Source organism: Genypterus blacodes, unplaced genomic scaffold (assembly GCF_046128005.1).
Source record: "Genypterus blacodes isolate CSIRO-AG114 ecotype Tasmania unplaced genomic scaffold, CSIRO-AGI_Gbla_v1 ptg000013l_1, whole genome shotgun sequence".
Taxonomy (NCBI): domain Eukaryota; kingdom Metazoa; phylum Chordata; class Actinopteri; order Ophidiiformes; family Ophidiidae; genus Genypterus; species Genypterus blacodes.
Window position 1 is genome coordinate 918,167 of NW_027466827.1, and position 11,129 is coordinate 929,295.

General features: G+C 42.3%; 1 protein-coding gene across 1 annotated transcript; it reads left to right on the plus strand.

Annotated features, from left to right (window-relative positions):
• The first annotated feature begins 5,691 nt into the window (after positions 1 to 5,691).
• clu (clusterin) lies at positions 5,692 to 11,125 on the plus strand. Its single transcript, XM_076167659.1, has 10 exons — positions 5,692 to 5,820; positions 7,950 to 8,108; positions 8,232 to 8,380; positions 8,507 to 8,677; positions 8,759 to 8,929; positions 9,044 to 9,266; positions 9,380 to 9,520; positions 9,777 to 10,003; positions 10,141 to 10,328; positions 10,605 to 11,125. Exons 2-10 carry the CDS (start codon positions 7,994 to 7,996, stop codon positions 10,615 to 10,617), a joined length of 1,398 nt encoding a protein of 465 aa, XP_076023774.1. The 5' UTR covers positions 5,692 to 5,820; positions 7,950 to 7,993; the 3' UTR covers positions 10,618 to 11,125.
• The last annotated feature ends 4 nt before the right edge of the window (positions 11,126 to 11,129 follow it).

Sequence of the window (11,129 nt, forward strand, 5' to 3'; positions counted from 1 at the left end):
GAGAGAGAGAGAGAGAGAGAGAGAGAGAGAGAGAGATGGGAGGAGAGAGGAACAAAGAAACTGGAAAAGAGGGAGGGACTGGAAACGGGACTGCTTTAAAAAAAAAAAAAAAAAAAAGGAAAGGAAAGGAAAGGAAAGGAAAGGAAAGGAAAGGGGAGAAAGAAGGAGGTGGAAGGAGGCCACGTGTTTTGTTAAAAGTCAGTTTTGCGGCCCAGGCTAATTGTTAACAAATGTTTGAACATTGCGGCGTGAGCACCTTGAATATCTTGGGCCTTGGACTACAAGACATGAAAATAGATTCAACACACACTAATCTGCGTCTGGCCTGGGCTGCAGTGTGCTCAGCTTGCTCCACTAATGTTGACTCCCTGTTTGTCAGACTAACAGCAGGTGTATTCCACTCACATCCTGTGTCTGCCCAGCTGACTCGGCAGTCTGGCACTGTGGATTTTTCTACTCGAATATTTCCTCTCCAGCCTTCACTTTGTCATTTGGACCGCTCCGCTTTACAAAGAAGGCTGATGTATTACAGCCTCCACACGATGACACCCATGAGACAACATTTGATTGAGTGTATTGCTTATTATCCGTTTAACTGTTGAACCTGAAAAACCTGTAATAGTGATTATTATTGATGGTACTTTTGCGTGGCTCAAGATCTACACAATGATACTTTTGACCTGAAAATATGATGTACATACAATAACACAACAGTATAAGGGTTCAAAAGTACATTGTGCTGCTTTAAATGAACTTTGATTGGTTAATTAATTCAAACTGTAGGGAAACTGTGTAAACTACTAGTCACATCAAGGACGGATTATTCGTGCTAAATATGATTTGGGCTGGTATCACTAACTTTACATTAGGTAACTATGTAAACAATGCTTATATACCCTCATATATGCCATTTCAGTAATGTAAGTAAAGGAGGCGCCAAGCTTAATTCCCGTTCTTCCATAGGGATCCACCTCTGTGTCCTCTCTTCCTCTCTTTTCTACACAAATGCAGCAGTCATGACGGCTCCTTGCTTTACAGTAGAAATGAGGATTCCATTAGGTGATGTTAATGACCAATACCGGCCAACTGGTCTTTGATCAGGAAAGCATCCGGCTTCTATTAGAACTGGAATGTTCTCAATCAGTGTAGATCATGCACATTCCAACACATACACTCATACTCACACAGCCAATCTCACACACGTACACACACGTACACACAAATTGATACCAGAATCATTGAAGTCAACAAAGGGTCGTGTGGTGCCATTGGGGAACAATCAATCCTCACGCTAGTTAGGCTTTGCATTGGACGCCAGCAGAGGGTGAGGGTATCTCTCTCTCTCTCTCTCTCTCTCTCTCTCTCTCTCTCTCTCTCTCTCTCTCTCTCTCTGTATTCATGTGTGTAAATGTGTGCAAATGCATGCCACTGGTTGAATATAGGCAGCAGAGATGAATGGTTTGACTTCACTCGTTGCCCAATTGGACCCTGAAGCATCTCAGCACGGGATCCACACACACACCGCAAGCCGAGTCTGTCAGCCATCTGGACACACACTCACATGCAAACACAACCCATAGAGGTAATGGAGCAAAACATATGATTGAAATAGGTCATGCTGGGTCCATTAGTGATAAATTGTCAACTTTCTTAGCGGCTCAAAAGCAGAAGAATTGAAGCCATCACCTCTAACTGAACATCAAAAGCTTTTACATGACATCAGAGCTTGTGTTACATCATCTTAAAATTCAGACGAACATTTACCAAAAAAGTGTTGTTTCCTGTTCAAAAGTAGATGCTGCTTTATTGGTAAACAGATGAGTGCCCTCGATCCAGATAATAGGTAGTGAGTGAAATCAGAAGTAAAACAGTAAAATTTCACCTCCCAAGTAAATAATACTTTGATTGAGTAAACATGTGATTGAGTTTGTCTTAGATGTTAGATGCTTCAAATCCAAAACAGGATAAACACTCCAAGGTGTTCCCGGAATTTGAGCCAGTGAAGTCCCTTCTGAAACGGACTTGTTCTCCAGAAACAGGAACCATCTTCGTTTGAGATATGTGTTTATTAGGTTAAATCAAGTAAAGCTGCTATTACAGTAAAGCAATTGATTAATGAGGGAAGGCGGCTCATGGCTGGATGGAATGTCATGTGGAGACCATGTTGGAAGAGCTTCACAGGACATCTCTGCTCTTTCTCTCCTCCCTCTTTACCAACATGAAGATGTTTTGGTCGGTGTTACTAAGAGACACTCAAAAAGGCTTCATGTGATGGATTTGCAGCTTTGTTGACAGCAACAAAAGAAAGCAAACAAACCAGTTAACCCTCGGCTTTTCCGGCTGATCCTACCCGATCAAACTCATCTTCCTTTCCTTCTGATACACTGACTGCACTTAGGGTTCAAATCCCGTTCAGCGACTCCATTTCTAAGAGGCATTATGAAAGATCCTATATCTGATTCCAGAAAATTGTACAACGTGAAAGAAAGTCTAAAAAATCTGTGGAAAATTGAGAAATCGATAATAATATTGTTTGAAATCTGCACACTCACAGAATAAAAAGGTTAATGAATATGCAGTTGAAACACCTGGTGTGTGGGAATGTTTTACAATGAAACTATTTCCCTCTGGTGCACAAGACATTATGCATCTGATGAGAGAAACCCGTTTGCAGGAAAGACTTCACAGCTTGGCAAATTCAAACTTTGGATTTCCCCTGTCAAGGAAAAATACTATCAAACGTCCCACTGAGTTCAACTTTGAGGTCTGTTAGGATTTCTTCAACTGCAAGTTCCTGATCTGATGTCAAAACATGGCACAGTCATCTGTAAACATCTTACTTGACAAGATTTACGCTTTGCAAAAATTAGTAAGGCTTATTTTCAGCATGTTCAGCACATTTTACATTGATCAGAAAACAACCTCATCAGCCAAACAGACTATTAACTGCAATTTTTTCAAGCATTTGTATCTTTGATGCATGTTTGATGTGGTTAATGTCAAATATATGTCACTGTTTGCCCTGAGCTGGGAACAGAACAACAGCATAGATGTGACGCAGGTTTTAATCTGACTTCCTCTAGCCGCAGTCCTACGGTTGACTTCCTGTCTGGTTCGATCATTTCGTTGCTTGTCTGATTCTTTTTGCGTAATGAGAGTTTGAAGCCAATGGCCTGCTGCCCGCTCCATCGCTCTCTCTCTCTCTCTCTCTCTCTCTCTCTCTCTCTCTCTCTCTCTCTCTCTCTCTCTCTCACTCTCTATCTCTGTACCACCTTGTTGACACCAGCTGGCCACTGACTCATTGTTTCTAAGGGAACAGTATCTGTTCTTTATCTTGTCTACTCCTGCTATCCCAAATACAACAATGTCTTTAAGTTGCATTTGCTGTGGTAGAAGAGGTAGAAACATGATTTGCTTGTAGATTTAACAATCACACTTTAAACATCAAATAAGTTTATTCATTCTTTGATTTATTCAAGTTCTGAATGGAAACAAATGTGCCTGATGTACAGAAGAGCATTGCACACACTCAGCAGTCAACCAGCTGAATGGATAAGAATGGGGTTACTGCCATCTAGTGTCACATTTTACTCTTTACACCGACACAGAAAGGTCCCATAAAGTTATAACAATTTGTAGATGCATATATTCCAAAAACAAAATTATCTGGAATATGTTTTTAGCTTCTACCCGCACAATTTCATTTACTTGGGCTTTCTTTCATTTACATCTTTTTAATTTCCCATAAAATCACTTCAAATAGATGCTGACCTACATAGAATTCAGGTCAGGTTCCATTTTGAAGTCCCTGTGCACAATAATGCAGCTCTGAAAACATGTGTTTGTGCTTGTGTGTATGTGTGCGTGTGTTTTGCCGGTGTGTGTGTGTGTCTGTAAGTGTGTGGGAGTGTATGGCCTACAGCAGATTTTTTTGCTGGACTCAACTATTTAACTCCTGCAAACACAATCAGTTTGATGCATAATCTTCTTCATAATATGTGCATGCCTGCTAAAATAGAATAGAATAAAATACATTTTAATAGAATACAAGAAACGTTTTGACTACTGTAGTGAATATGTAAAATGTTTCTTCCCATTGATGCTTCAATTTGGTCAAGTCACATATCAAGCGACAGAAATATAGAAGCTAAGAAGATACCTGGTACCTCAAAATGCAAGACACACACGTGAGGTCTAACGTTTTACATACAGTAAGTCTTCATGTGAGTCTTTAATACAAAACAGATAGCAGAATGTCTCTTATCGCCAGGTGTCGAGTGCTATAATGTGCAGATTGCATCGCCACAGAGTAACAACTGCTGCTGACACACAACTAAGGAATCTGTGTGTGACTGTGTGGGATTTACTGGAAAAGTGTTCTCCTAAAATAACTCTCACAGCCCAGCCTGCATGTGTTGCTTGTTTATAAGGACTAAAGGATTGCGTTTAGGGACAATGTAGTAAATTAATGCTTGACAAGATTTGGGCTTGAATTCTGATAGAGTGATGGAAGTGTTGCATGATTTTAAATGCATATCTGTGTTTGTAAGCTGCGGGGCCAGGGCCAGTAACGGTCAGATGTTTTGATCCTCCATCTGTTCTAAATTCCCAAAAGTGTCATAACACTCTGAATTACGAAAAGCTGCACGTTATGTTAGAACAGTCTGGCCTCTGTAAATGTGATTTACATTAAAAACATCAGAGTGAACTGTCTGGATCGTCCTGTTATTTTAAGTTTTTTTTTTTTCTGACATATTGTGCTATTGTGCAATTTCCCTACGAGTCCATTTACAAACACAAACAAAAGCAAAACTGTCCTTAATGTAGAATACTTAAGATATGCTGAAATGATTCACTGTGGTATAGGCAATACACAAACAACAACACAAGCACACGTAATCATGCATGTATAGTAATAGGTAATGACAGTTTACAGCTTTGCTTTGCATGACTACTTTGTTGATAGTCCTTTTTGTGGAAATGTGCATTGGTGAGCAGATTTGGTAAAGTTGTTCCTCTAACGTTGAAATTATTGGATTTTGAGTCAGACAGGTTGAATGGAGCGATTATCCCCCGGATCAGCAGCTCTGTGTGCTGCCCATAAATTACTAAACTTCTGGTAAAGTCCTCAGTATGAGCAAAGTCAAGCCAAACAGAACTTGCCACAATACAACGATGTTATTTCAAAATAAAAGCAGAAACCTTTCACTTTTCACATTAGCTGGGAATAAGGATTTTTTTGGGCGTAAAATTGTGCATTTAGGCAAACATAGGCAGATTGAGATGGATTATGACAGAAATCATCATAATATGGTCATGATAATATATAGAATCATATGTGTATGTTCAAGTAATATACATGTTTACACTTTAATGAGGCTTTTAGACAAGTTCCACAACCAAGAAAACCTAAATTTCAATATATTTTCAATATATCCAATTGACATTCTGTGCATTACTATTCCATTGTATTATTGATTAATTATTATGAATTGGTTTATCACAATGCAAAGCAAATTCCACATTTAATAATAATAGTTTCTTCTGGCCCTTGCTTTATTCACTCTTCACTTTTTTTATTTTCAAAATACAGATTTTGTAAAGTAGAGTGTGATACAATAGAGCTGTTCAAACCTTTATTTTTAGCGGTAATACCGGAAGTTAAATATATAATGGCGGCAGCTTGACCTCGCAGTGGCTGTCGGCATACTTCGCCAGTGAATCACATGTCTGCAGCGTCCCGGTTACCCGCTGGTATAAATAGGAGGAGGGCGGAGGATTGAAGCAGGTTCAGACGTCCCGAAGCGCAGGAACACACAGGTAAGTCACATGGGCTTTTATTTTGTTAAATACATGCAGCACGGAGATGAAGACGGGAGGAGGAAATGGTGCGTCTCTTTAATAATTATCTTATATCATAATGTAATATGACACAATAGAACATCATTTTGCAAAAGTCACAGCTTTTTCACATGTTTTTGATGATTGTTGTCACTGCGATTCGGCTGTTTGCCAGCACGCAGACACGCTGACCTCAGAGGTGAACAGCTGTTTGCGTTGCTTTGCTCAATCGTGGGTGTCACCTCCATCCCCTGACCAAAACAACAGGTTTAGGACAGATTACGTCACATTGTGGTTGATTGAGGGAAGATGTTTGGAATTTTAGGCTGGGAGTGTTTGAGTTTGCGTAAAGTTCCCGCATCTCTTCAGCATAATCATGTGACGTAAGGATCCTTTGGGTGCGATATCCCAAGACACAAAATGAGCTTCAAATCAGGCCACAGTGCCAGAGTCCCATTTGTTGGAAAGGAAGCGTAGATGATCAGGATTTATGTAAGAAATTGCTGTTTGAGGTTCCACCCTGCTGCTCTGCATGTTTCTCCCCATCAGTTCTTACACACATGCAGAGGAAAGGAAATGCATTGTGTATGTCATTGCACAAACCAGCCGTCCCTATGAAATGCATCAAACTGGGTATAGTTTGAAATGAATGATTGTTTAAACAAGCACATGCGCAAGAATTATTGCGGTGAATTTACATTTGCTAAGAGGAATTTTCCATTCAGTACCAAAAGTCCAATAAACAGCATAAAGTGCCCAAATCCGACAAATCAGGAGTCATTTGTTATCATATGAACTTGTACTACAGTTATATTTCATGAAGGCCCCCCCATGCAACATCTGGAGCAGAGGATTGTGACTTGCATTCTTTCAGCTGTATAACCAGGATCCCTGCTGCTGTTATTCAGCAAATTCATCTCTCTCTCTCTCTCTCTCACACTCTCTCTCTCTCTCTCTCTCTCTCTCTCTCTCTCTCTCTCTCTCTCTCTCTCTCTCTCTCTCTCTCTCTCTCTCTCTCTCTCTCTGTGTTGACCCTGTTTTCTTCTGGATTGCTCATTCTTTCCCTTCTCTCCTCGCAACGGCTCTCTCACCCTCTCGCCGTGTTTACCGACCGTCAATCACATTCAGAGGTTTATTGTCATTAAAGAAAATGACCTTGTTGCGTAAGCGGCTGTGGTCGGTTCGTAAGTGCTGCGGCCACTCTCTGCCCTCATTTTGAGAGTAGAACAACACTGTAGACTAAAAACGCACACAGATTTTGGAGAAGCTGTTCCATCAAAGTAATGGGAGCAGGCTGGACCCCAGGTGTTTCATGTGCACTGCTATTATCTCAAAAATGTTCTTGAAATCTCAAAGTAAAAACAAAAGGAAATGAGACAATGTTTTAAACTTTGGTCAGTTTACAAATATGCTAAATGCTTATATAGTCCAAAATGAATGATCCTGATATTCCATGTGTTAGGGTCCATAAGGGTCCAATACGAGGGTCTGCCTAGAGCCCCTATAGGCAAGCTGGAATCATAGTCACAAAGTAAGATTACAGCCTCACACTGTGTGTTTAGAGGAGAGAAAGGAGGGATTATGTTTGGCTGCAGAAATAAAAAACGTAGATTAAATTTGCAGAGAGAGATTTATAAAAAGGACGGGGGGGAGACAGAATATGAGTCCATCTGTCTGGACGTCTTTCTGTCTCTCTCTGTCTGTCTGGTGTGCTCATGTGAAAAGGCAAAGTGAGTCACTCCATTCAATCCCAGGCATTTGTCAGAGAAAAGGATAAACAGAGAAAAGGCACTGCTATCTGAAAGGCACAGCGGGTGAGAGACACCAAGCACCAAGGTCAATAATGTGGAAGATGATCCAAACTGCAGCCAGGACTTTGATGATGAATTATATATGTGTATCGAGCCATGCTGCTATTTTTACGTAATGCTGTGTAATCCTGAAAAAACCGCAAAGCATGCACAGTCATTTCATACTGCGTAGGTCCCAGGCAGAATCAGCCAGTTTCTGTCGCCCTCTAGAGGAGATGGGGTGACATTACAAAAACACAACAGAATTCCGAAGGGTCAGAACTTGGAACAGTATGCTCCTCGTCTGCGTTTTCCCAGGTTTCCTTCATCACTGCCTGCTGGCCCCGTGAGAGTCAGAGAGGATGTTGATGATGATGATGATGATGAGGAAGAAGGGCTCGCGGTCTCTGGCTGCGATGGCTTTTCTCCTGGCCTCAGTCAATTGTATCCTCCCCCCTTCCAAGGAGGACCTCAACAGTGAGTCCCAGTGCATCTCTATGAACAAACACACACACGCACACAAGGCGCTAACATGGAATCTGGGCCCTAAATGAGCCGTTTTGCCACGAAGGCTTGAAACATGCGTGTTTGTCTCTCCAGAGATCTCTCTCCAAGGAGAACAGTACCTGGGCAAACAGATCGAGGGTGCCATTATCGGTGTGAAGGAGATGAAGAACGTGATGGAGCAATCTTCAGACGAGCACAATAAATTCCTGGATGCTCTGGAGAAGACCAAGAAGCAAAAGGAGGTAAGAATGTACTGCATCTGTGTAACACCCTAATCGCTGAGCACACACACACACACACACACACCAACACAACAACTTAACAAACCAGTCCTGTGTTTATATGTCTGTCTCTGCTGTGACATGTAGGAGGCGATGCATGCAGCTCATGAGATGGAGGCTAAGCTGGAGCAGCAGGAGGAGGTGTGCAATGAGACCATGAAGGCTCTGTGGGAGGAGTGTAAGCCCTGCCTGAAGAACACCTGCGTCAAGTACTACTCACGGACATGCAGCAGCGGCTCTGGACTGGTCGGACGCCAGGTCAGACCCACACACACACACACACTTATTTGGTTGCATATTTGTGTCCATCTTACTAAATGAAAATATCTCCCTTTGCAGTTGGAGGAGGTGCTCAACAGATCATCTCCCTTCTCCATCTGGATCAATGGGGAGAACACCAACGTCCTGGAGAAGGAGGGAGAGCGGCAGCAGGAGCAGTTCAAAAACCTGGAGGAGAAGTATACAGTGATGGCCGACGGTGTGGACGGCATCTTTACAGACAGCATGAAGGTAAAACCACACACACACACACACACACACGTGTCTTATCTTGTCATAACTGCCCTCATCCTGATCTTCATGGTCATATGTAACAACAGCATCATCTCTCTCTCTGTTCCTCAGGTGGGCGATCATATGAACATCCCTGCCATACCATGGTTGGTCCGTGGCATGCCATTTTTAGGGGGTTCCAACTTGGACACGCTCAGGGTCGCTCGCTCGCTCTTCATGGATTCTGATTTCCACGGTTTCCACAGGCTGTTTTCTCCTATGATGGGCATGGGTCACAACTGGTTAAAATCCATGATGGGCAGTGACAGTGACGTGGATCCCTCTGCTAATCCTGGTAACGTTAATGACCTCACACTTCACACTGCCTGTCCTCATACATACCACAATGGCAAATGTTGAACGCGGCCTGATCTAATCTGATTTGCGTGTTTTCCGCGTGCTGCACAGATGAAAACGTGAACGAGGATGTGGTCATCACCAAACCTTTTGGCAACGGCAAAATGACCTGCAGAGAGATTCGCCGCAACTCAGCCGGCTGCATTAAGTTCCGTGGGGAATGCCAGAAGTGCAAAGAGATCCAACATCTTGGTAATATGATCGCACAAACACATATGCATCACCAAAAGCAAAGCATTACAAAGTGTAAACAAGATACTAGAAGGTTGTAATAATGATCTTTTAGAATTAATTACATTACACTAAGTGTGGAAGTTACAGGCAGCAAAAGGAGGCAAACAATAACAACAAATACATGTAAATAATTAGAAATGGACAAAGCTCTGGAAGCAAAGAGACATTCACCGCTGACATTGCAGAGATGTGCGTGTGTGTGTCTCTCTTACAGATTGTTCTGGACAGAAGCCTCTAGAGGGCCCCCTGAAGGAGGAGCTGGAGGAGGCACTGGCCCTGGCTGAGCGCTTCACGCAGGAGTACAACACCCTGCTGCAGAGGTTCCAGCAGCAGATGTTCAACACCTCCTATATCTTGGACCTGCTCAACAAGCAGTTTGGCTGGGTTTCATCGCTGGCAAACAACACAGACAACCACGACGGAATATTCCGTATTCAGACGGTTTGCACTGCAATTCACTGTTAAAAGTGGCAACATGATACAGTGCCATATATAATAATCAAATCTATTCTTGTACCACTGTGATTAAGAAAAATAAGAATGAAACGCTGACTCTCATTTCTGTGATCTGTGCTTAGGTGATCTACAGGGATGGAGACAAGAAGCCAGGTGAGGACACGAAACCGGCAAAAACTGACGTGTCCGTCAAGCTCTTCGACTCCCCACCCATGAACTTCTCCATGCCGGGCGACTTCCCCTGGTCCGACTCGAGATTCTCAGAGTTGGTGGCTCAGGCGGCTCTGGATCGCTACAAGGAAGGCGTCATGTAAGAGAGCAAGCATCTATCTACTCATCTAACTAACAAATCATTTCTGCACTGTAGTTTGTGCATCAACAGCTGTTAGACTGAAGCTGCGTTCAGGCCACGTCAGCAAAAAGGGAGAAGTAGGAAAAAGTCCTGTTAAATAATTCAAACCACTACTTAACCACTTAATTTAAAGTAATAATTCATGGAAAATAATGGTCAGAAATTCCCTGAACCTTGTAAACCAACCTGTTCAGTTGTCCAGAATCTCATATCCATCTTTCCATTTCTCTCCAGTGAGGTCAAATAAAGCCACGGATGGATTTGCGTCCCCAGCACTGCACTGCTGTCTGGTGATCGAGAGAACATTCTGGATTCTGGAAAACAAAACTTCTTGCCTCACCTGAATGTAGATCCTCTAAATCCTGCTTCAGCCAATGACCACGATTCATCTCAGAGATAGATAGTACGTTAGAGCTCTTTGTCCTGCTGTAATATAAGATATAGATGTAGATTTGTATACCTAACAGGAGCTTAATGTGTGTAAACTGTGTGAGAGGGGAGCTGGGTCTTATTGAAAGGACCACAGTTCTGAAATGTAGTTAAACGCTAAAACGCCATCATGAATTCTCTGTATGCAGCTTTCATAACAGATATTAAAAGCACATTCCCTCCTTTACAATCAAATCAAATACAGAGTTGTAAGCAGACTCATCCAGGCTGTCTGATAGTTCAGGTCCCTGAGGTGGGAGTTGGTTGAAGCGGTCAGTGTAATGGGGTTAAATTTCCTTGCTGATTTTAGACTTAAAGCTCCCAAATCTA